The 27,890-nt window shown below is 30.8% G+C and overlaps 1 protein-coding gene across 1 annotated transcript; it reads right to left on the reverse strand.

Moving 5' to 3' along the window:
- Positions 1-1,989: 1,989 nt before the first annotated feature.
- Positions 1,990-27,583, reverse strand: LOC105340823 (fibropellin-1). Its single transcript, XM_011447041.4, has 26 exons — positions 27,450-27,583; positions 22,173-22,263; positions 21,746-21,858; positions 21,012-21,170; positions 19,909-19,990; positions 19,662-19,789; positions 19,173-19,325; positions 15,729-15,848; positions 14,630-14,902; positions 13,886-13,999; positions 13,373-13,492; positions 12,312-12,431; positions 11,601-11,720; positions 10,311-10,430; positions 9,899-10,018; positions 9,184-9,309; positions 7,918-8,037; positions 7,478-7,591; positions 7,099-7,116; positions 6,736-6,924; positions 5,901-6,134; positions 5,225-5,365; positions 4,504-4,919; positions 4,114-4,231; positions 3,395-3,474; positions 1,990-2,418 (listed from the first exon to the last, which is right to left on the reverse strand). Exons 1-26 carry the CDS (start codon positions 27,499-27,501, stop codon positions 2,386-2,388), a joined length of 3,474 nt encoding a protein of 1,157 aa, XP_011445343.3. The 5' UTR covers positions 27,502-27,583; the 3' UTR covers positions 1,990-2,385.
- Between the last annotated feature and the right edge of the window lie 307 nt (positions 27,584-27,890).

Raw genomic sequence — 27,890 nt, forward strand, 5'->3', positions numbered from 1 at the left:
TATGAAAAGTGATAATGCACCAAAATATCATTATTCAATATATTGTTTATTAGTTTTCGTCATCGTAAAGTGATAATTCACAGTAGTTTGTAGGTGTAATATTTAAGGTAGTACGAAACACCCATTTAATTATCTATTTGAAATATTTTCTCAAATACACAAAATAATGACTTAATTTTGTAAAAACTAATTTCAGCCCATTATCTTAAGGAAAAAATATCAATCATACCCATCAATTACTCAGGGCTAAATGAATTTAGGGTACAACGTATTTCGAATATTTATAAACATACATTTGGATGGTGTTCATATGATTTTTGTGCAATTTAGCCTTAAATGATTCAAAAATGCGTAACTTGAGTTCTTTTCAAAGTAAAGACCTGAAAGTTGGACACAACCAGCACCAGTGTTTAGGCTTTATGTAGAACAAATTTTAAGGTCATATCAACAGGTAAAAAGTCAAATATGATGACGTCATCTAGGACTTTTATCAGTTTACACCTCCGTCAAACATACTTCAACCGTAATTAATCTAAAACCAGTGGTTAAATTTTCTTTATTTTGATATATTTTAATTACGGGGTCATGACAATCATACTGTTAAATTTTATTTAAATTTGAAAGATACATTTTCTTTTTAGATACCGTTAAGTGCTGCAAATTTTTGTCTTAAAAGAGTATTCATAAGCACTAGTTTTACATTATATCGCATGAGAAATTATCTTAAGTTACCAGTTAGAATTTATTTCAGTATAGTTACAAGAAGGTCTCCTATTTAGATAGCAGCACAAATATTTGTAATATCTTGAAAAATAACTTAATGGCATAAAAATTATAACAATGACTATTTCATTTTACACTCCACTGAAAGGAGATTCCAAAGGTAGGTTTTGGGCGAATTGGGCAAAAATTGTGAGGTCGGATTTTTTTTCAAATTTAAAGTATTAAAAGATTTCATTCCAAAGGAAAAAACATGAAAATATCAGAAAAATTGAATTATGGGAAAAGTTTAGCTTATCTGTTTTGCACTACCTTGAATATATAATTTTCGCCTATTTACTTCTTTTAATACCCAATACACAGAAAAATACGTCTTGCGGTTTTTGTATATATAGTCATTAGTGATGCATCGATATTTAATAGTATACAGTGTAAATCAGACTTACCAGTTTTGTATAACAGCCAAATTCCAAACAATCCGAAAAAGTATAAATTCATTTTTGTAAAGAAATAAGTCGGACGCGTACGCATCACAAAAAAGAATTAAGTATCAACATCAGTCCTTTATAGTTTCACCTGGCAATTGCATTACGTCAAACCGGGCAAACTCTATTATTGAATAGTCCATAATCATAGTATCTATGATTACCGGCCTACACAAAAAAAGATGAACATATGTATCTTAAATTGTATATCACCTAAATATTGTACGTCCAAACGATCTTCTCACAACTTATCGTATATGTTCATCTACAGTATTTATCTTTCCATTGATTTCAAGTTAAAAGTACAATACATCCTCCAATCTATTTATTTTTCTGCCAATATGTCAATTAATCTCTATCTTTGGCTGTCCGTGTCGGTGTTTGAATAAAATTGTTTGCACTTTTATTGCAGTCATTATCTTATTTTAATCTTAACTTATTTAGATATATTGATTTGTGAAAAAATGGGTTTATAATTAGTTTTCATTCGCATCATTTACCTAAGCCTTTTCTATCTAACGGTTTGTCCCTCCAATCTCTCTCTCTCTCTCTCTCTCTCTCTCTCTCTCTCTCTCTCTCTCTCTCTCTCTCTCTCTCTATATATATATATATAAACATATATCATCCCAGTCATTGTATCCCTTTATATTTCTGACACTATAAAACTCATTTGTTGTTTTTTTTTTCATTGAGCAATCAGTTGCATGCGTGACAAAAGATCAAGAAAATAATTTATTAGGTTTTAATTTTACGCAATAAATAAGTTCATACATACATGTATGTATCATGACATTCAAAATTGAAATTAAGAATTCAAAAATAATCATTTATACAGTCTATCAAATGATTAACAAATATGTGAGAATTGTTCATTTGAAAGAATAAATCATAAATAAAAGTCAAACAAGTAAAGAGGGGATTACAAGTGTAACATTTAACAATAACAAAATACAAACAACATTAAAATTAGGACAAATACTATTACATTTTTAAAAAAACGTTTTGTTTTACGATACACCGACAGTAAAATAAAAGCATAATAATAAAAAAAAAACATTAAAAATAAATATGGATTGTTCATAATGGATATTTCATATCATTTAGAACCACATATGAAAACTCTATACATGTACACTTTTGGAATTTTTTAAAAATAAGGTGGTGCTTATGTCACACTGCGTCATAATGAAGTCACACATTCAAACACCTTTACCTGCAATGAGAAGATGATGTTTTCATCAATCAGAAAAAATATCAACAATAATTAAAAGAACAAATAAAAACTAAAACTTAGACCCAGTTCATAAATGTACGATTTTTTAGACAAGCATCTTGTAGCAAAATGTACTACTCATCAAAAGATTTAACCTTTAAATTTATAAGGAATATTCTATATATATATAATGTAAGTTATTTATCCACCTTCTTTTTCTAAACAATCAAACTGTATCATTTTTGAAAACTTTTAATCTTAAATGATTTCTTTAATTCTAAAATACCTTTGAATTTCTAAAACGATTCCAAACTAAATTCTGGCGGTTTTTGTTTAAATTAAAATATACTGTCACACATGTCCAGATAATTCCTTTTAACCTATTTATTTACAAAAAATTAACTTGTTCAATATTTTCATTTTTAAGAGAACATGCCATCCGAGCACGAGTAATTGTCAACAACTTGTTTTTTATTGTAAGAAGTTTTAATTATAGAAAGAGATGTACAATGCATGTTAAACATTCTCAATACGTGTAATATGTAAGAGTTGTCTTTGTACCTTTGTACATTAAGAATTATTATGTTTAAAAAACCATCTGTGTTCAAACTTGTTCAGTTATTTAGTTCAAACAATACCAAAGAGTTATGTAACCTTGGTAAATATCTTCACTATGCAGCTATGTTCAGAAATTCATTGCTCTAGTTAAAATTATACAATTTTTTTTCTATTACAATTGGTAAATCATAATTTCAGTATTATATATATCTACTGTATCTCACAATATTTTTTATATGATGTAAACATATATGAAAGTTGTATGTTGTTCTCCATAGCAAGAGTGCACGCTCTGCAGAGACTCTGAAGCCTACTGGCTTCGCATTTTGCGTGCCTCGCATATGTTTATACATGTACTTATGTTTAATGTTGATGAGCTTATTGCTCAAAGTTGAAATAAATAATAAATAATACCTACCATATCTATATATCCATAGAAAGCATCTTTATCTGAACACCTTCCTATAACAAGAGGGCCCGTTGGAGCTGCAATTCGTCCTGTTAAGACCAAATATAGCTTATTGTTACAATTTCTTATCATTAAGAAAACAGAAATTTGGTCAATTGCATAAGATATCATCAAGATAAAAATTCAAAAGATAAAAGTATGCCATTTATATAAAATGATAAGCTGTAAAGCTTAAAGAAAAAAAGAATTTAATTAAAGGTGGGGGTTTATCCTGGGAGTTTTTTGCAAATTTTGCTCATCAAAATGATTTGTTAATATTTGCAACTGAATATTATAATTGACGTGAAAACACTTTGTTATTTGAATAACCAAGGACTTGTTAGATTTGGGTAGTACAAAAAGGTTGAACAAAAACACAATTAGTAAAACCTCCTTATATCTATCATAACAAATATTATAAATATACAAGAATTTATATGTTTCTTCAACCTTACACGCATTTTTTGTGATTGTATCGTAACAAAGAGTGCAAAAAAAGGTGAACAGAAAAACTGTTTGATTATCTCTCACAATTCTTCAAACATCGTTAGGCATCATACGCAAGATTTTTAAGACGTTTAAATTTTTAAGCATTTTTTTTTTTTTTTTTTTTAGATGCTTACACGCATATATATGATAAAGTTTGTTCACAATTCTTATATGTACACTGCCCTCAGAAAAACAGTTACCTGAAAATGGCATTTCTTCAACTGTTTCGAATGCAGATTGATCTTCATTCACAGAGCGAACACGCCCTTTTAAACTACTTCCATTGAATGCAAGTTCAACATTGTTCCAAGCTCCTGCCTTTAAAAGATGTAAAACATAAGATTAAAGTTTATGCTTATATATTACTAGCAATTTTCACTTACTCATATCTGAGAATCACCTTTCTTAAGAATTGTTCACATTAAATCGGAAAAATATTTTTAGACCAAAATCATGACCATGCCCCTTAAAAAAAAATACATATATACATGTATTTTTTTTTAAAATCTCATCCGATATAGTGTAGCCTTTTAACACTTTTTTGTCTCATTCTCTTTTTAACAGCAGTCACCAGTATCAAAAATACTTACCTTGTAAGGTAAATGGAACGTAACGGGTGTAACTTTCCAATCATCACTGTATCCTAGAAAGGTTAAATGTTGATCCAAAGTGTTAGCTATGATGGCCAAAGAGGGTGATTGATCTTGAGCCACATCCAGAATATTCCAAGGCTTGGCGCTGGACCTACAGTTTGAGACCAGTACCTGGTACCTAGAATTAGATGGCATAGATGCATAAAACCTCAGCTGAATCTTCAGACGAGGCAATGCTACTGCGTTTAGCCTGGGGATCTGTATGCTTGATGATTGCCCGTTGAACCAACCGTACGAGACGTTCGCAATGCCTGAATCTACTTGTTGAACGTTGTTTAGTTGCAAGTAACTTTCGTGAGACAGATTTATGATATGATCCCCATGAAAGTCTACATTCACGATCGGAACACATTCTGGAAGACAATAAAAAAAACCTCAATGAAAGTATCTTTATGATAAAAGAAATATTTTTAGTTTGGATGCATAGCTAAACACTTTTATAAAAACAAATTGTATTGTATAATATTACAGTTGTTTTTTTTACGTACTCATGCGAAACAGGAATTTGGTCACAATACAAAATATCATAAACATATTTGCACTATTGCAGATGTTACTAAACTCTTTAATGAGCAACATAAATGAATTCATTAAACTGATACATATTTGGTTAAGTCTATATTGTATTTACATTTCAACTTGAATAAAAGAAACGTACTTCCTCTTAAAAATGATAAGTCCTGTACACAGACGCAATAGTCTTCCTCAAAGATCGTTCCCAGGGGACAGTCTTGAATTATGTTTGAAATTAAGTTGAGGTACTTGGTGGGCCTTCTAGCAACGGGACGAAAATAGCAAGCTACAAAACAAATTATATAATTCTTTCATTTGGGATATAAGTCAAGTTAAATAGACTTGTTGCGGATTTTTAAATAATCTCTATATTTTCTGCCTTTATTTATAATTTAAAAATACATTAAAAGGAATAGATGATTATTATTAAACATAGTCGCCTTGTTACTCAGTTAGTTTACTTAAACAATTCAACAAGATATCAAAAGTATTAATTTTAGGATTTCATAGTTAAGATTTATAACACATTTTTTTATATGACGTAATGAATTCCATACATAAAAAGTGAGGAATATACGTTAACTTTATACTGAACAGCCTGTTTACTCCTTAATTCACTAATTAGACAAATTATTAGCTGATATTTCAACATTGTAACTCTATTTATATAAGAACAATAATGAAAATGAAGAGGTCATATTGGAAAATATATATAAATAAACAGTTCATGATACTCATTTTCATTATTACAAGAACAAACAGAAATGTCAAAAAGTTGATGAAAATACATGAATAGAGCTTAAACATAAAAGTGTTCTTACTTCCCATGGAAATTGTGGTTGTTACTGGAGATACTGTTGTCTGTGCTATTTCCCTCTCCGCGCATTCTACATTGCAGTAAGGGTTGGGTGTACACTTCTGGGCTTGGTGGTTATACGAGTATCCTTTTTTACAACACATCGGAAGCGAGTGTTGATGTCTGTTACATGTGTAAAATGTTCGACAATTAAAATAACTGGGGTATGTAGTTCCATACTTTGAGTGCAAACAAGGATCTGCAAAAGAAGCACAAAAACCGATCCTTGAAAATGAAACAATGTTATATTTAGTATTGAACACATCAAGTTTAGAAAATACATTACAGAGTCTTCAAGCTTCAGATATTAACTATTTAATTAGAAGATGCAACACGAGCAAATATACTCGAAATGACTCTTTTTTTTATTGAATTAAACTGTCGAGACTCGAGGTCAGCTAACTATTTTTCTAATGAGCCTATTGTTTTAATGCTTATTCAATAACTGTTGATAATAAAACTCCAATGTAAGATTACCTGCGTGATATCAATGAAAAAATAATTACATCCGTTTATAATATGATAGAGTCTAAATGATATATAGCAATATGTTTAAAAAGGTTTGATAATAAAAAAAAATATATATGAAATATAGCATAGAAAAATTATTATGAGATATTTTTAATATGAATTAATGAAAAAATGAAGAAAAAAAAATCCGCTTTAACATTTTAATGGGTTTTTTTTTTTGGAAATTCATATGGGGTTCCTCTTCACAAGGAAACTGACAATGCTTAAAAATGGCCATGATAATCTATCTCTCTTAGACACATGTGTATCTGAATGCCTTTTCTCCTTACCAGATTTACAATCAACTTGTGCAACCATGTCACAGTTGTTTATCTTGGAGTTCCAGAAGGTTCCAAAGGAGCAGACCATTAGCGTACAGTGGCACTCTGCCCCATTCCAGGCATAGCAATGCTCGTAATGTGTACAGTTGTGCCCTATATAACATGATTCCGTCCCCCGACACTTTGTGGCACATGCCCCTGTAAAAGGTCAACACTGGTCTTTATTAGAGCATTTTATTTAGTTGCCAATGCCTCTATTAAAATCATGATTGGATTTAATAGGTTTAAGGCAGAATTAGTATATATATAAGGCGTGTCTTGAAAAGCACCAGCAAAAAAAGCCAGTTTAAAAAAGTAATCAAAATGTTTTACCTGTTGCCTTTTGCACCTCTACAATATAAAAAAAATCAATAATGGAAGTTAATATATATATTTTTTTATCACATTTAACCTTACAATGAATGTCAGAATGTTTATAATGTGTGTAAGAGAGAGAGAGAGAGAGAGAGAGAGAGAGAGAGAGAGAGAGAGAGAGAGAGAGAGAGAGAGAGAGAGAGAGGGGGGGTATCACAAAAGATAGATAGAAAGGATGAGAAAGAGAGATAGAGAGAAAGAAAAAGATATTGCAATGATTATGGAAACATACATGTAATAAGCATTATCCATGCTGAATCACTTATAATTTTTACACAGATATTCACGATTAATAGCTACATTATCGATGGTGATTTTTTATCCGTTTTTTCCTTACCCTTTTCACACTGAGGTCCTTCCCATCCAGTCTTGCAGACACACTCAAAAGAATTTCCTTTCATTTTGCAGATGGAATTTTTTGGACAAGGGTCCGCTAAACAAGGGTCAATTCCTAGAAAAAGAATACATGTTTAAGCAGTTATTTTAAAAAAAATCTTGTTTTGTAAAGTATGCCTCAATATAGATATCCATATTTTTTGTAAATTGTAAATATAAAGAACTTTTGTAAATTACATTTCATTATGATTTTAAAAAATATCCCCTGATGAAGTCAACCTAACATTACGAAAATTTCAAATTACAACCGAAATTTATACAAATATATAAATGTTTACTCTCTAAACAAACATTTTGGTATTGAAGACGTAGAAATAAGATAAGTAAAAGTCAAAACATGAAGAGTTTTGTTTATAGAATTGTAAAAAAAAATAGACCTACGTTTCTCACATTTCTTTCCTTCCCAATCCTTATAACATGTACAGAAGTAGGACCCTACAGAGTTTACACAGGTACCGTGACCAGAGCAAGGCCTGGGGAGGGTATTGCATTCATTAACATCTAAAATGAAAAAAAAAAATGGATAAAAAGGTAAGTGAGAAAAAATTATCGTTGTGTAAAGTTTGGCTATTTGTTTCATTAGTGAAATTAGTATGACTCAGGGGTGAGCAATTACCATCGCCCGACGCCCGGGGCTACCGATTTTAGAGGTCGGGCTAGCAGAAATCTTCGCTGTGGTAGTCTGTCGGGCTAGTAAATAATAACGAGGATAAACGAAATCAGACTTCCGTAAGTGTCATTATAACGTCGACTGATTTTATGTACGACTTAACTGTTATGCAAAATCAAGATCTCTCATTCGCTTTAATGTATGTGCATTGTGCGTACTAATCGCTGGTCCGCATGACAATGACGCTTTGTTTCAAACATGGAGAAGTACCTGACGATAAGTAAGCGTAAACGTTTGTTTGATCGCCTTGATGACACAGAAACTACTGAAAAACAAATTGATTAAAAATAAAATAACAGTAACTATATATATATTGTTTGCATTATTATCTATTTGACATTGTTTACAGTTTTAATTCAACTGATATGAAGAAAATGTTGGGCTAGTAAGTTTTAACTTTGGGCTAGTAACTTTGCTACTGCCAGTAGCCCCTGGGCTAGTAGCCAATTTTTGTAATTGCACACCCTGAGTATGCTAATAAAATTTATCGAAATGTTTAATTCAAAGTAATGATAGCTTTTAAAATCATCTGTTCATTTTCTTGCAGGGAGGATTGTTTGATTAATTGAAATGATTTTCTTTTGTGAACTGTTCATTCATATATTAGCAAAACTTTACTTATAAGGTCATTAATTAACTCATCAATAATTGGTTTTCTGCAGTGTTTATGGAGTTAGGATAGTGACTAGTTTTGCAGTAGAAAAATAATTTATTCCAAGTCAATTTAAATGTACAAACTAAGAAAACAAATTATAAATTACGGCTTTTTGTATTAAATTGAACTTTTGATAAGCTTAACAATGCATTTAAATCAGTCTTTCAATGTAAAAGGAAAACGTATATTCACATGAAGACATTTCATATTACTGGATTTCCTATATGTCAGTCTTCTTAGTTTCTCTGTAAATTATATCTAATTGTCTTAGAAAATATAGGACAATATTTCTTAACGATGTAAATATAATGTCATGTCTCACCTGATTGACATTTTCTTCCAGTCCACCCTTCATTACATTCACAGTAGTAACCTCCATCTTGGTTCACACATCTTCCGTTAGGCCAGCATCGAGAGTCCTTAGGCAAGCCTTTGCATTCATTGACATCTAAACACAACATTGAACCATTGCAGTAAATTAAAATGTGGACTGCTTAGTTTTTACGTCTTATACATTGTACAAAATAAACACGTGCATTCATTCAGCCAACTGCGTGTAAACTAAAATATCTGGAGATAAATAAACGTCAGGGCAATACTAATCAGTTAAATTTCAGTTACGTTTCATTTGTGTGAATTCCATAGCTTCATCCTAAGTTGAGAAACTTATTTTTTGTTATTCAAAATATGCATGCCAAAACCAGTCATTTTATATATCAAAATCAATAAAACTATCCTTGCTTGCTTAAAAAAAGCATACGATTAAAGTAAGAATGCATTTTATGCATTTAAATAATTTTTATCTCGCTGATTTCAATGCTTAATCGCATAATTTCTTATTTTATGTTGTACTGATAAGTGGTTTTTTGTTTTTGAAATAACGGATTAACATATATAAAATTAAATGGAATTGAACTATCTTTTGAATTTTATAAAACAGAGATCTTTCCTAATATGGAAAATTGTGTACAAAAAAGAAAGAAATTAATACGATCTGTTATTTTATTACCCTTTTTTGTTAAAACAATTAATCTCACCTGTACGGCAGTCATCTCCTGTCCACCCAATCTTGCATTTACAAATATGACTTCCATTCACGTTCACGCATTCTCCATTTGGTGCACACAGTTTGGGCTGCAGTTCACATTTGTTAACGCCTAAAACGTTAAAAAACGTGATTTGTTACCTTTATTTTCATATCAAACATAAATTTATAAAAACAATGTAAAGTAAATAATTGCATAATATATAATATAAATTCAGAGAACAACTTGTTTTGCTTTTTTTATGCAAAGAATAAGGAATACGCACACATCATATGTTGAACGTATATGTCGCTAGTTAATTATATATAATTAAAATTAAAAGTTTTATGGGTTCTGATATTGATACAGTATTTTTTTTATCTGTTAAAAACGGTTTACTAGTGTATGTCGACAATTGACCTACCTTTCTCGCATCTCCCGCCTTCCCATCCTTTGTAACACGAGCAGGAGTAGTTCCCCCTAGAATTAACACATCTGCCATGACCAGAGCAAGGGTTAAGGAGTGTTTCACATTCATTGATATCTAAAATCAAAAATAAAATTGACTTTTTAAAAACGCGATCTGAAATAACGATAAAAGAAATAGTATTAAACATGTAAATAAACGTAATAGAAAAATGGTTGTTTATGTACAAAATGCTGACTTTTATAGTCAGCTTGATGTCATTTCAAGTATAATGTTTATTGAATTAGACTTTCTCCAGGTGAAGAAATGCTAGCCAATAAGTATAGAATAAAATTTTCTCGGTTAAATGCTCATTTAAGGTACATTCTGCAGAATATTTTGATAATAACATAACTACTTTAATCTGAAATATTAATGAATATGAAATACTTTTTTTCATTTTGTGACTATTGCTAGTTTCATATTTAAAGATATTGCACTACAGTTTTGTTCAAAATCACTAGTAGGTTAACCTAGAATAAATGCCTCAAGTTACACAAGAAAAATGTCCAGGTACAAAATCGTAAAGACTTAAATTCATAAACATTCATTCATTGTTAAGGCGAATTTCACATCTAGTTGTAATGATTAATTAAGCTTGTATCTACGAAAAACAACTAAGGAATTAAATAAACTGCACAAAATAAAATAATTTGACTTATCTAATTCATTTTTATTTCAGAAGTATTGTAAAAAAAGGTATCAATAAACCTAAAATTTATACTGATTGATGTTTTAAGAATTCATACTGTATAATCTAATTTTTAAAAAAGGTCTACACACGTATAGATTTTGTTTGAGAATAAAAATCGTATTTTTGCTATAAAAGAGTTCGAATTCTGCTTTAAATAGCTTGTAGTGTTCACGAATAAACTTGCTGTAGAGGAAACCATCTGTTCAGATGGTACCATACATTAATAAACCTAGAACTATTTTAACAAGATCTTCAACTTTAGGTAGTTGGTGTCAAACAGTAATGTGACGTAGGCCTGATTTTTCATCGAAGGCCACTAAGCCATTGCTCTTTGAAATCCAAAGATTTGTCTGGCTTTTGAGCTAAGACTACGCAATCGGTGTATATTTTACTTGAAACCAGTGTCATTTTTAACTTGTTTTGACGCAAGAAATAGATCACTGCGTCCTACCGAAAGTCCAAGGCCTTTTTTAAAAGGTTCTTATATGAAATTAGCAAAACTCACATATAAGGAATTGTTTCCTTTCATAATATAAAACAAAATATTATCTCGCCTTTCTGACAGTTGTCTCCTGTCCATCCTGGTTTACAACGACATTCATAGCTCCCATTTTTGTTGACGCAATTCCCATTAGGAGCACACAATTTAGGTTGAACTTGGCACTCGTTCACATCTATAAGACAAAATAATTGTTGCAATTAATTTATCTCTGATCTGTTTTTCATTCTTATTCTTACAGAAATTGCGAATCCATATTTTGGGATTTTCAAAAATTGATGATCATAGCTTCTCCGTCATATATGTATTGGAAAATCAATTATAAACAAAACAAGCTTCAATATAGCATTTGTTTTCTTTATATGTAAAATGGTATAAAGCACAAGATAGGAAAATAAACTTCTGCGCACCTTAACTTAAGTTTAAAATTTGAATGTGATATAGGTAATACTAATGTGTTTGTGAAATCTAAAATTGCCTGTTTTCAAAAATATTTTTAAACTATAAAGTGAATTGTATTTAATACAATATCATAGAATCAAAATGAAGTAATTATAGTACTTTGATTCGTATTCAGTTTTCATTACTTAACTTAAATGAAAATCTTTTTATCGTCTGCATTGTAAATCTTCGAAAATGTATCATGTCATTGCAGGTATCATGCATTCTTAAATGTGTGGAAATAATTTCGTGAACAGAGAGACATTGTGATATATTGTTTATATTTTGACCATTTCCGATTGAATAAAAAAGAGATTTGTCTCACCTGTTAGACAGTTAGCACCTGTCCATCCATTGTTGCATTCACAGGTGAAATCCCCATTGGAGTTAACACACTTTCCATTTGGAAAACACGGGTGAGGATCGGCTTCACATTCATTGATATCTAAAACATGTTATCGTTGAAATTACATGTAGCTGCTACTGACATAATATCTCAGCTTTTTAGAAATATTTTCTGGTCTTTTAAATATATTAGATGAAGTTAGACTTTACATTCATTGATATATATGAAACATGAGATTGTTCCTGTGCTTACTTACATGTATTTTAGCTATTTTCTTAAACTTCAAGGTACTTTGTTTTAATTTTAGAAATTGTCAATTTGTTACTTATTCATTGATATTGGATCTCAATCTTATCTAATATTTCAAATTGATATATCTACAGTATCGTCGGTGGCAAACTAGATTTACGTTATTGTTTACAGAAACTACCAAACACTTTTTTACTAATAAGTCTAACTGTGTTTAGGTGTGAATTATATCAAAGAACTATTGTTATTTTTTCCCAATGTACTAATTAAATAATATATACAATGCAAAATTGCTGTTTCAACTTCTTCTTTTTTTATTTAGGTTGGTTTTATAGTATTTATTAGTTGCTAAAATTAATATCATTCGGCGTATAGATCAGATATGGTGAGTGAAAGATTAAATAAGCGAAAAAAAAAATTAATTTACTTTAAGGTGGTATGGGACATCTCCATATTATGACGTATATCCGATCGAAATGAACAATAAAATCTAGTATTATTTTATAAATCTTTTCTACCTCAATATTGTTATCTAACAGCTTGGCTCAATGTTTTAAAGTGTTGACTACGAATTTGTACATGTATGTTGTTTGTTTGAATCCTGCTGGGGCTTTTATAAATTTTACCTTTAAAAAATTATTCTTAAACATATATTTTTTTGGTCAAATATCGTAAAATTTGGAAATTCTGAAACGGTGAAAGCATTTTGAATTCTGTGCACTTTTATTCACATAAGATCGACAAGTGTCCCATACAGTGTGCCTTAAACTGAAGTGAACAAAAAAAATTACCTGTAAGACAGTTATCTCCCGTCCACCCTTGATTGCAATTACAGGTATAATTTCCATCTAAGTTGAGACACTTTCCATTCGGTAAACATAAAGAGGGCCTGATCTCACATTCATTGATGTCTTTAAAAGAAAAAAACAAAGCAAATAATAATACTTCAGTAATATACATGTGTGTCTATCTTAAAATAAAAACAAACCGAAACAGTTATAAAACAAACACAGAATGAACCTGTGTTATCCAGACATTCAAATGCTGGCTGAATACTCTAGGAAGGTGATTGAATGGCGACATTATGTATTTCAGTCACCTTTGAGTAGACATTCAGTCACTTTTCAGTTGAGGGATTGACAGAGATTCACCCTGTTGAAACACAGCCCCCACCCCCCCCCCCCCCCACCCCAAAAAAAAAATCTGTCAAAATCCACGTTAATGTTGATTCATGCATATTTGAAGAACATGCATATTTGAAGAACAACATAGCTTATAACTATTTTAGATAATAAGAATCTAACCTATATCACACTGTTGACCCTCCCATCCTTCATGGCATTCACAGCGATAACTTGGGATAGTATTTATACAAATAGAGTTCACTGGACACACGTTCTGCTCACATTCGTTAACATCTGAAAGAAATGAAGTAGATTTTTTTATTTATGGAACATATGTAATAATTCAGTAACGAATATTCAGGCTAATTAATTGTTTTGTCGGCAAATGACAAAGATTTCACGTGTTTATGTTACGTATTTTTTTTAGGATTATTTCAAATTATGTTATTTTTTTCTAAATCTGTAAGATATTGACCGCGATCATGATTTTTTTTTATAGTTAGACATTATTGGTGGAATTTTAAGATAAAGATAAGAATTTTACTGGCGAGCGTCAGCTTTGACAACTATATAGTCTCAAAAGAAATCCTTACAGAGGCAGAAGGAGTTTATTATTCAATACCGTGGTTTCATTAATATTTGTGGGTATCAACTTTTGTGGATAACATGAATATTGAGGATTTATGGCCAATGATCCCTTCGATACAAAATGTTAATAGAAAACTCATTTCAAAATAACATTCAAGTTTGTGGATAAGTATAACAACGAAATCCACGAAAATTGGTATTCAACGAATATTGATAAGAAAAAAGTATATGAAAAAACAATGGAACTTTATTTCAGTCAGTAGTTTTCGTTATGTATAACAAGTTTTCAAAACTAAAATTTTGATATTGAAACATCTCGGCTTGAACTATACTTACCTTTGTCCCTTACAACAACTCTTGCAGTGTAGGTTGGATAAAACGGTTCGTTGGCTTTACATGTGTATATACCGGCGTCTTCTTTGAAAATGGACGTGAATGTTACAAGGGTATCATCCTCCATGAAGTAGTACCTGGTTGAGTCGCGAGCAGGTCCGAATGGGTACCCGTCTTTCGTCCATGAAATGTCCACGCCTCTCTCAAGTGTTGGGATAAAACAACGTAGTTCGAAGGTACCATATGACCATGCCTCCAGAGTTTCAATGCTGTATTCTTTACGGAAAAAAGACAAAACGATATGATTTATCATGGAAGCTTTGCGGGTTTTTCTACTACTCAGTATAAAAAATATTGTCAAAATGAAGATAACTTGATACTTTTGAATGATATCTTTTGGTAAATAATACAAACTCTTGTCGATTCAATGATATTAGTTGCTGTTATTGTTTGTTTTTGTTTTTTGTTTTTTGTTTTTGTTTTTGAGTTGGTTTTTTTTTTATTTATTTTTTTTATTGGGGGGGGGGGTATTTTTTTTTTTTATTTTTTTTTTTTGCTTTTAAATTTATCAACTAAATTGTTTGTAAATGACACCTTAACATCGTAATTAACATCATATAGAATTTTTTAAAGTATATTTCTTTAATATAAAAAATGATGTTACTAATTTGGTGTTCTTGAGCAGAATTTGATGTTGTTGAGCAGTGTTAAATGGTGAAATATACATGGATATACATGTAAACGTTCATATCAAACAGAGGAAAAAATATTGGTTTGCTTTAATACTACATAATATGTACTAATTTCAGATAAATTGTAAAAAGATATGTCTATAGATATTTTGTTTTAAAAATTGGATACATTTTCAAATTTTTAAAGTAAAAAAAAAATAAAGTTTTAAGAAGCTGTTGGTTAACAAAAACAAATAAGGTTTACCTTAAATATTTTCGATACGATTTTCGTATTCATAAACTCTATTTACAAAATATATAAAACATATAAACAAAATTCTTTAAAATCTTATCATTTCTCTACATATTTTTACATAGCTCATTGAAAACTTGTGCTTCTACAGTAAATCATAAAAATAATGTTAATTTACCAGTCGTTTCGGGGGTATATATAACTGCCTCAGTAGTAGCTAGCACAGGTGGTGTCAAAATTTTCTCAGTTGTAGCAATGGTAGACTGGGTAATTATTGGTATAGGATCCCCTTTTTTTGCTGCGTAAAAATGAAATCAAATATTGATACGAATAAACTACCACAAGGGTTGTCAAAAAATGCGTAAACGGAAAGCAACACTTGAACTGAGCCTTTACGTCGTTGTTTAACTGCTCACATTATTCACAATAACATTCGCTTTATATTTTCGAAATTGTCTTTGAAAATGTTTTTGTTTAACTTGCATCTTTAGTGCAATTCACTATGCATTTCTAGTTTTGTTTATAAAATTTCCCTTAAGAACAAACGATCTAAAGACTACAGCATGTTCTCTACTACTTGTGGCCTATCGTATGTATGCCCGAAATGTTTGGCATTTTTGTCTTCCATCTTTATTGGTAAAGGTTTCTTTTTCTCATATAATGTCATCATACTCGTCCAAATATGTTCAATGATGCTAGATTTCTTATCTACAAAATGCTTTTCTAGATTTTGATTGTTTTATAAACTTTAAAATCTGTTTGGGATTTGTTTCAAAGTCTTCACTAAATTGTATTTAGTTATCGGTGATCCCCCTTCAACGCTGGCGTTATCGGTTTACTACGAGTTCACACTTCAACTTGTCAAAAAAAAAAACGCCCAACAAAATCTTTAAAAAATGTGTTATTACCAAATTGTCTATTAAGTAAATAATAGAATAATTATTAAATTTAAAAGTAGTTTTATTTGATCTTTTTTTTTCTCTAAAATACTAATCATAACCATTTTCATATCTTTATCTTTATTTGTCATTTTAGACATTGCGTCGCATGTCGAATTTAAGAAGGGATGTGTTTGTATTTTACTAATTTAATTTCAATATTATATGATATTATAAGATAGATTCAATGCAAATTACTTGAACTCCTCGTGGCACAAGTTTCATCTTGTGTCTTCGATTCACTGAATAACGTCACGTGACTACATGTACGCTATTTTAAGACAGCCCTCGTAAATGCTCTATCACTGAACAGTATATGTGTAAAACTAAGAAGAAATCAACCGGCTCTCTAATATTATCTACTACTGATAATTTTTATCTGGTGATCTAGAGCTAATGTTCATAAAAACGTTATCAGGCAACAAAGCAATTTTAGTTGGATAGTGAAGTTCATAAGTCAGAATGTTGAAATGAATCTTTATCCAGGCTGCTCATTTTTAATATTAGCATGCGAAAAAATAAACATGTCAGAATTTTAATAGGCGTTTTTATAGAATGAAAGCACCTGTTGACTCTTAGATGAGCATTAATGCATAGAAACACTCAACTTCATTATATAATGCAGTTAGGATGTCATTCACACCACACTGTCAAGATTTGAACTTGTGGCCTTTGCCAAAAACAGCAGGTCTTTAGCCTGTTTACATCTCAGGTTTAATTAATGAAATGTCAAACATAAAACCCATATCATCCACCTCACAGGTTCGAAAAGGACAAATGACTGGTAAAAATTTGTCAACTAGTTAATCCATTCTTTGATGAATAAGATTTTTACCATCCTGTATCATTGTCCGGTATTCATATCTTGAACAGCAAAATCAGAAGGTCATGTATATACATGTCACCTGCGTTCAACATCTGTTACAATGGCACATAATTAGACAGAATGAATTCATTAAACATTGGTAACAATCCATTTTTTACCACTGGAATTTTTTTTTATTATAATTACACTGAAGATCACAACGCCAGGGATCAGTCACGCATCCCGTTTAATGACTTTTATTATTTTGTTAAAATTAACATTTTGACTAATTAGTGACAGTTATTCGTTTTACAGTTATGCAAAGTGCTCATCTTTAAAAATATGCAGTTTGACGGACAATGTTTCAACTATATTGAATTTGAACACATTGACTATCAAACAACTTTAAAGCCTTTGGTTTTCCTTAAAAAACCTTAAGAATATTTTATCAAAATATTGAGTATTTTATCCATTATATAACAAATGATACAATTATTAAAATTTCATATAAATATATAATCGTTGCATGGACAATTAATTGCAACAGTTGTGCCTGCCTGGGGAAACATTTTTGGTACGCTATAAACAATAAGATCGTCAGTATTGACTTACAACAACAAAAATAAAACCTTTAGCAATGCCAAAAGTGTGATAGATTGTCTTTCATTATCGTAGACAAATTGTTCACTTTGGCACTGACAAGTCTTACCACAGATGAACATGTGTCTTTAGCATACAGTATGAATCTATGGAGTCAGGTTTGCTGACATATCTCAATAAATGTACTTATTTGGGAGTTTTCAACAACTATTGAAGGATAAAATAAATAAATAAACGTTGTTAGACCTCTTGGACCTCATTTGTTTAAATCAGTTTGTGCAACACGTGTTAGTTAAATATCGACACCAAAAACAACATATAATTGAGGATAAACATCTTGCCTTCTTTCATTAGGCACACACAGAAGAAGTCTCTCAGTTATATATTAGTTTACCTGATTTCTTCTATATTTATTTGCATTAAAACTTGTTAATGTCCAACATTTCAGGATAAACCATCAGGCTATATTTTTGAGCAATAATATTGGATAATATTTTGAATCTTCCTTATCATAGCCCGCAAAATACTTTTAAATGCTTTTAGATAAAGTCATAGTTTAGTTTTTAAATTGAAACTTTATATAAAATATTATACAACAAATTTAATAATGGAATTACGAAGGGGAGATTTCAACATTGAAAGATGGGAAAAACTATAAATAATGGAAGACAGTGTCCTTTCTGACATATTTAAGATATGTCAGAAAGGACAATAGGTTGCGTCTAACATTAGCCAACTATATTTTATCTCATTTGGAAAATACGTCTTTCAAGATACATAAGCAATCAAAGCAGTTGAATCTTTGTTTTATAAGGGTTTTTTCTCTTCTCTAGCTGATTTAATAAATAATACAATAAGATGCAGGCCAAAATATGGTAAAAATGGATAAATCTTATATTTACTTCTATACTTATTAAGGTTTTACCTGATTATTGTTTTTCTGAAAAATTTTAAACAGAAATTATCACCTTCACTGACATTAAATGTATACAAAAAACCTATATTTACATAATTTTTGCTTTTGGAGATAAAAAAAATGAACAGAATTAGATGACTTCCTAAAGGATAATACTGGCTTTTAATTGCATTTGATATCATCTAACCTAATGTATTAGTAAGTATCAGTAAATGTGCCAGCAACGTAATTTAGACAATTTTTTTAAAAAACATTTTAGCCGCTGTTTTATAACTACTTTGGAAATTTGTTTATTTTCATTTAAAATCAAAATAAGATAAATTGATGTTGGTTGATTGCTAATGTTTTTTATACATATAATACCTTGTACTGTTGCAACAAATCCTTTTCTGGGGCTCTGGTTGTCTGTTCGCAGTTCTAAGGTCAAGGTTCTCCCTACGCTTTCATATGTCAAATTGGGATGGAACATATCAGTACCACATATGGAGGCTAATTTCTTGTTCTCACCTGCTAGTCCTATTAGATTACAAATGACAGTTAGTAAATGCAAAAATACTAAAATGATGTACAAAAAATGTTTATTTATATCAAATGTATTTATTTGTCATTATGTAACAGCATTTTTCCACACTTTGTTTTAATCTCCATGCAAGAACATTTTAAAACCGACAACATAAAGCACATGCTATTAAGATAAACTACCATAAGGATACTAGATTAACAAGATTGTGTTTTTAATTTGTAAGAACTCTGTACAATTCCATCAGTGATAGTTTATAATTAACTTAGAATTAAATTTGAGTCTTTGTTATGTCAGTCATTTAAATGTGTGCGCCAGGAAATGATACTAACCCTCGTATATAATGAGTTCGTCACAGCAAGAATATGGAGTACAGTCCGTGTGCTTTTCGATGTCTATATATTCAAATGTCAGCTCCACTCCAGTAGGTGCGGTCAAAATGAAACGGCATTGAAGATTGCTAAAAACCATTTTTCAAAGAATGAGTTTGTATAATGTCCTCTTAGAGAGAGAAAATATGAAAGTAAGAGATATGTGGTGACCGAGCTAGCATCAGAAACAGAGATTAAATAAACATACGCTGCATAAAAATTAGGAAAATTAGGAGAGGCGATCTGCTGCTTTACAGAGGTAACATTAATTGGTTGTTGAGGACATACTTCTGAAAAGAGAATAATATTTTGTTTTTGTACACATTTCGTCAATATTCATTCCGGAATAAACACGACAACGAGTGAATTTAAGAAAAAAGGTCGAAACTGATTACTTTTACATGTATTTTTTCCGAGACACAGGCCATGGACATCATATAATAACACTACTTTATATGTTTCCGTTCTTCCCGATTTCGACATTGAAGAGCACACTGCGGGTGTGACCGGTCAGCATAGGATGCTCAATGTCCCATAGGACCTTATCCTACCCCTATTTTTTAGGTCCGTGTTTGCTTTGTTATGCAACTGTTTTCAATTTTCCTTTGGACTTATCATTGTGGACACTGTTTGTTATTACCACATGTCCTTCATTTAAAAACTAGATGGTTATTTCAAATACTTAGATCTCTTCAAAACGTGACATGCATTGTTTTTTTGTTGTTTTAACCTACAGAATTTCGTGACTGTGCTGCCAACGTATGGTTGATAGCGCACTTACATTTTTTAGAGTTTAAAAGTATGCCTCTTACATACATAACATAAAGAATAGAAGTTGTCTATTAAATGACAGTATATTATGTTTAAAAACATCTTTTGACTATAAGTTAAAGAAAACTGTCCCTTGGATGACAGTTTAGAGTCATTTAGATTCATTGTAACAAGAGGATATCTACCTCCTAGTCTTGGAGCAAAAGTATATGGCTAACATCAGGCATCAGAAATATTCTTAGGTGCATGAATTCATGTTTAAAGAGACTTAGTGTTCAAACAATTATCCACTAAATCAGCCTTAAGCTTCGACATATGATAGTTTGGCTATACACAAACATTTGGTAAAGATAAAAATCAAAATATTTTAGCTTTAATACTTGATCATTTTCCTGTATCCTTATACAGAACTCTTCATTATAAGGAGATAAAACAAATATCTAAAAGATTGTCATGACCATCGACCTTTCTGAATTCATGTTGACAAATACGTTTAAGGTAAGATAGATACTTGTTTAAAGAAGAAAGACGTTTTATCACCGTTTCCTTTAGCTGCAATCATATGCAAAGTGAATCCTTTTTCGTGCTCATGTACATTTTTGTCAGAATTTAAAACTAGTTTTAGCTCTTCTGCTGGTGTCGTTTCTGTCTCGCTATTTTTACCAATCCCACATATGGGTGGAGCGGTATATTCGGTTTCTGTGAAAAGAAATTAAAAAAAAAATGACAGCTAACCACATTACATTAAATGAAAACTAATATGCGGTTATAATGATGTTCTTTTTGTAAATATCGCAGTCTATTTGTGGGAAGTGTAAATGCATATGAATTGAAGTTTGTGAAAGAAAGGGAACATTAAAATTCCAAAATCATTCTTAACATTGAAGACAACAAATGTTTAGCTATACTTAATACCTACTTGTATATATGTCATATTTTTTTTTTAAAAAGTACATGAACACATACGTATAAAATATATCTTTAAAAAGTTAAAATTAATGTGTCAAATTGACATTAAAATATGAAAGAGGAAATGGTCTCTTGAAACCTACTAGTGATTACCCCAGTTGTTTCACATATCGTACTAAATACCTACTTGTATATATGTCATATTTTTTAGAAAAGTACATGAACACATAGGTATAAAATATATCTTTTAAAAAGTTGAAATCAATGTGTCAAATTGACATTAAAGTATGAAAGAGCAAATGGTCTCTTGAAACTTACTAGTGATTACCCCAGTTGTTTCACATATCGTACTAAAATGCACTCACCGTTAGTGAAGGCAGTCAATGTATCACCGCAATCTACACTAATGTTCGTGAACTGATACACTATCTGCCTGTCTGGATTATTCGCCAGAAATCGCCATTCACAAAGAAGGAATCTTGAATGAACGATTATTTCAAATTCATACAATTTTATAAAAATAGTAATACTTCAAAGACATTCTCTATTAACTGAGTTTGAATGGAACTTGTTATTGATTTATTTATACAATGGCACTATCTTGGTGTTTTATGACAGTCAAATCACGGGTATTTTGAAAAACCATAAACCCGTAAAAATTTATAAAATACTTCATAATTTCATAAGCAGTATCATGTATAGTTTTGTTGAATAAATTTGGCGAAACCAGCAGCATAACCGATTGAAAAAAGAAAAGGGTATATAATCAAAAGATTTTTTTTTAAAACTCACCTTTCGTATGTTGGTTCTTTGTAATGGTAAACACTTTTAGCTTCTAATCCTAATTCTATTGTTACTTCTTGTTCACATGGAGACAACGCATCTAAAAGAACAAAGGATATACAACGGTCAAGTACAATGACATTCATAATTCTATGATTTATTATTCAATTAAAGATAAATAAGGGGAAAAGAAATGTTTTCAGTCTTGTTAATGAAATCAAAGAACTTTATATGATAAGAGTTCAATTTGGCCCCCATAATTTGCCATTTTTTAAGTGTTTCGGGTACAATAAAATATAAACAAATTTTTTAGAAGAGTTGATATAAAATATATTTTTCATCTATTTATTTGATTTTTTTGCACTCACTGGCAGTATATGACGTCAAAAGTGACGCCATTTCTATAATTCAATCAAAATCAGCCAAAAATTGACATTTTTCTTATCTTTTTACGAATGTGAAATATACAGCACATGCTTGAACAAGGAAAATTTTTTTGTCACTTATCAGTCTTGGCTAAATACATCTCTGATTAAAATATTTTATTTGTTCAAGAATGCGCTCTATGTTTTCGGAAGGAAAATCTGCTTGAAAACAAGCTGTTTTACGCTTAAAATGCAAAAATGGCGGGAAAAGGTTGTCTTTAAAATGTTCTAAATTGTGGGCACTTCAACCAAAATGAATATTATGTAAACACATCACATAAATATCTGTACTAAGAAAACAAAGAATGATAGTAAAATGATGATGTTCATTTTAGGGGGCCATTTTAAGCCCTTATCATATATAGTCCTTTCTTATCATTTCTTGACATGTAATCATGGACTAATTTAAGCTCACTTGTATTTAAAGTTCATTTCACATTTACCACAATATTATGGGGAGGAGAAAGTTAGATCAGTTGAATTACTTTGAATTGTTCAACGACTGGAAGGTATCAAAAGATGACTGAATTGCATTGCTTTACCATTCATTTACCTTTTAGTCACATTTCAGTCCCGTTTTAGTTAATCGAATTGCACAGGGCTTCACCTTGTGATTTCGACCACCGCTAGGTCAAAACTTTTTATTTAATACATTTTTTTTTAAGAATCCGGGTGTCATGCAACCATAGTATCCCAAATGTAGTATTGTAGAATTTTGTATTTTATGACGCATGCTTTTCTTAAACAAAGTCTTCGTTTTGACAAAAAAAAAAAAAACTTTACGGATAATAAATCTATTTAGATCTGGAGGCGACATGCATGCATGCCAAACCCTAGAGTAAGAACCACCAGTGCCAGAGACAGAAAATGACAACTTCATATTTTCCTAGTGTTTTCATACTAATTATGCGTGTCAGGTCTTAATTAACTAGTGTAATAATTACTCAAACTTTTATTTGAAAACCAAAGTCATTTAGTTGAATGTCTTTGTAGCAACATTAGAATCATCATAACCAAAGGAAAGATAAGTAATTAATTGAGTGAGTCTTTTGTCTTCCTTTGTATTTGCATTTATTGTTACCTGCATGTTTATATATTCTGATTGATGTTTAATTAATACCGATTATCATTAAAATGCATTTAGGACCTCAAGACAAGGAAGTAAGTTAATTTTGGAAGAATGGGACACTTTGAGATATTTATATATATATAATTACAAATATAACTGTAAAATACATGGTTACTGTCAGGGTAAGAAAACCTGACAGAAGGCGAGGCTTTCCGAGCCCTTTCATGTTTTTTACTTAAGCCCAAACATTGTTAATATTTCAAGACAGTTATCTTGTATTTTGTTTATCCTGGAATATTATATCCCATTATCGCCTCGAACGAGCTTTTTTCCACATATTTTGCTGCATATAACCCTGGAGTTGAAACCATGATGCCACTGCGTGAACGAAGCAAGAAAGAAGACACAATGAATTCGAACGTTGGATAAATGCACGAGGCTATATTAGGGCATTGACTAAATATAGATTTGGTTTATTGGGTTTCCTTTATTCCGTCAATGCAAGGCGTAGTTGCAGGTTAAATATGAATACATGTTCATTTTATCTTTAAGAACAATCGGTATTTCTTTTTTTTAATCATGAAATATTTGATTAGAAAGCGCCTTACATATTGAATCTCATATCAATTTAATAATGGTGTGAATTTTACTTTTTCTAAGTCACATATTTTGGCAAATATTTGTTTTGAATACTGACGCTTTCACCTTGTTTAGGGTAAAGATTTAAAATCAACAATTGTGTCAAAAATGTAATAAATTTCTTAAGGGGAAAATATTGTGCAAAATAAGAAGTTTACAATTTCCACTTATTCATCTGTAAAAACGTATGAACAGCGATAAAACGTTTTCTCATTAAGGTTCTTTAAGAAAAACGTGTGGAATCCCGATACAAATAATATACTTTTTAAAAAAAATAGGGTTAGCATTCCTTAAGGGTTGCTGCAATCAGGTATACTGTAAACGAAAAAAATGTTTACTGTCAATAATTGTAGAAGTCAGCACAGGAGTGAAATATTCTCGAGAGGTTTTAATGAAATAGATAAACAATCATCAGGTGCAACAGATTGATATTGAATGCCGTAACCCATATTGTAAAATGTTAATTTTAGGTACTACATACAGAGAAATATTCGCTCAGTTTTATTTTCGCCTCTTTTGTCCTGGTTGTCAGCGGACGAATATAAGACTTGGCGAATTCCAATGTCTCAAATACCAATACAAGCCTGAGAACACATTGGCTGAAAAAACCTCTAAACAACAGAAACACTAGAATTACTTAATAGTTTTTAAAATATGACTAGAAGTTATATGTAACATAACAAAATAAGGGGCATAACAGGGACAGCATGCATTTTTATTCCATTCTTCGAATGAAAATAGTCACGCATGTACAGGAACGATCAGACCCAACCTAACAGAAAGTAAACCCCAACTAAACCCTTGGTTTACTTTCTAGGTTTACTCTGGGTTTACTCCGGGTTTACTAGAGTGGACCCAGATTAAACCAATAATAAACCCACAGTAAACACAGAGTGGACACAGAGAGTAAATCCAGTCAGGAATAACAGGCAGTAGGATGCTAAGGAAAAAAAAGACGGGTCTGCTTCACACTTCAGTGCGTACGGTTGACCTCAAAAACAATTTTCAAGTAAATCCAAAGTAAACCCCGAGTGGACCCAAATTTTCAATAAGCAAATCCAGAGTAAACCCGAAGTAAACCCCAAACGTAAACCCGGGGTTTAGTTTTGGTTTATTCTGGTGTTAGGTTGGGTATGATCGGTACTGTTGTCTAGCTTTCGACATGTTTATTTCGTGGTGTTTACACATTTCTTTGTAGGTTAACACCATATGAAAATACAGAGCAGCGACTGTGTCAACATCCATCTTCTCAACCAAATATAAATACACTAACACTCACGTTTTGCAAAATAATTTATATGGTTGCCGCCAGATAAATTATGTGGCGGCCGCCTGATAGTAAGTGGCGGTCGCCACATAACTATATATCTGGCAGCCGCCACATAACTATATATCTGGCGGCCGCCAGATAAAATATTTTTTCCTACGTGGCACCAACGGGTTTCCATAAAGGTTAACATACGATTTTAGAATAACGTTTCTCAGGTCAAAAGGGGTGATACGAAGTTTAAGATTTAATGCTTTTTTGGTAATAAAGTAAACAAACCACACATAAAAAATAAATACCCATTATCCACAAAAGTCCTATTCATCAGTGCCTTTATAAATCAAAACACATTTTAAAAATATGTTTGATAAATGTTTTACTAAATACTCAAAATAGTCCTTAAAGTATGCCAAATTTGACTCGACAAAAAAACTCTGATTTTATATAAGTTGAAACAACTTAGCCTCATTATTTGTACATTAAAATACTTGTGTGTTGTAAAACAATTAGGCATGTCACTATAGTTTGAAATATAAGTATTTAATGTTGAGTTGGGTGGTTAATTGGGTCAAACGTATGGTCTTAAGTTAAAAGTCACAAATCTTAATGCCAAAATCTTTCTTTTAAAAATGAGCTCTTTTTCTAATTCCGTATGGAACACTAATTGTTACAGCCCTATAGCCTAAATAACTTGCTTGATGGGCAGATTATAAATTAAGTCGGTCATGTTTAGTCTAATGTCGCAAAGGTGTTACTCGCACTAAATGCACATCCCAGACAATCTGATGATAAATTTATTGTCGCTTTTAACTTAAGAATTTATCTCTTTCAGGTCGAAAGGATACAGAGTAATCAAGTTTTGTCATGCATTATTTGTGGCTTGTTGTTGAGTTTTAATGTTGAAAATGGCAATTTTTTCCTTTACATTTCAAAATTTTTACGTAAATGTCATGCTTAGAATACAAAATAAAAAACCGAGGCCAGATCTAGAGATATAGATGTCAAGATTATATAAAAGCATAGTGTGGTACGTGTAAGATATATGCAAGTATACCAAGGGTTTGAGAAGAGATATTAATGTTGAGTGCTCAGACATTAATGTGATTTTCAATAACGTTACTAGTGAAATATGTTTACACGTTTGCAAAACAAATATGTCTACCTTAAAGTCTATGTAAATTTAATGATCTTTGTGATACTTCTCTTAAAAGTGGCCTAAATTTAGTTTATTAGATATAAGGTCTTTAGTCTGTCTGCATTTCACAAGTAATTACATGAACATTAATTAGCCTAATGCGCCTTCTTAATGTTGAACTGATAATTATAAAATGCAATTAAGGTTTCCTACTTCAATTACCAACGGGTATGATTAATTTTTTACCACGTATTCAAGGAAAACAAATTAAATTGGCTTTTCTGGATAATTCAAATATAACAAAATTTAAAAACGTGTTTGCTGACAACAAAATTATTGTATATTAAGTTTGTATTTACACGAATGACAAGTTTGTATCTTCACAATCCACAGCTAGTCGGTAAGTAAAAGATTAAAATGGGGTTTTTTTTGCACCTGTCTGCAGAGATTGGTTCACATTTGACACACAAAATTCTTTTTGGATACATATTCAAATACTACAAACTGTCACTCTTATCCAATGAATTCTGACATTTGATGCATTTTACCTTTATTAAAGTAAAAAACCAGATTAAGGGTTCAAATAAAACATAAAACAACTTGAATGAATATCTTATTTATCTTCAAGGATATAGAAATAAAAACTTAACAATGCATTTGGTTTGCACATGGTTTAAGGTAACCACAAGAGATATTTAAATGTTATATAAGTCCCTTTATTTCCAAGACAAGAAAATAAAAAAAATCTTACCACAATGAAAGCAAAGCACTAGAACAAGCAAAATATAATCCAAATACTTCATGTTGAACGGACGGACGGACAAGCAATGATGGATCCTTAAGTATCCTTGTTATATAGTTTAAGCTATAGGTGGAGAAAAATGAGAAGAAGTCCGAAGGAAGAATTATCATAATTTTTACATGGTGGCACGCCGGGATGATAAATTGTTTTTAGGATCGCAGTTACACTTAACAGGCTACTGAAAAACCCACCTAGAAATCTCAAATGTCAACCAGTAAGTTGAATTTCCGAGCATTTTAATGAAAAATATTACTGGTTTTTCTTCTAAAATTTATCTATTTTATTAACTAGTTTTTTATGCATATTAAGTTCAATTTAGGAACGCTGTATATCAAGACTTGTTTATTTTAAGTCAGACAAAAAGCAAAGCAAAATGATGTAATATACTTA

This window comes from Magallana gigas, chromosome 10 (assembly GCF_963853765.1).
Source record: "Magallana gigas chromosome 10, xbMagGiga1.1, whole genome shotgun sequence".
NCBI classification, from domain to species: domain Eukaryota; kingdom Metazoa; phylum Mollusca; class Bivalvia; order Ostreida; family Ostreidae; genus Magallana; species Magallana gigas.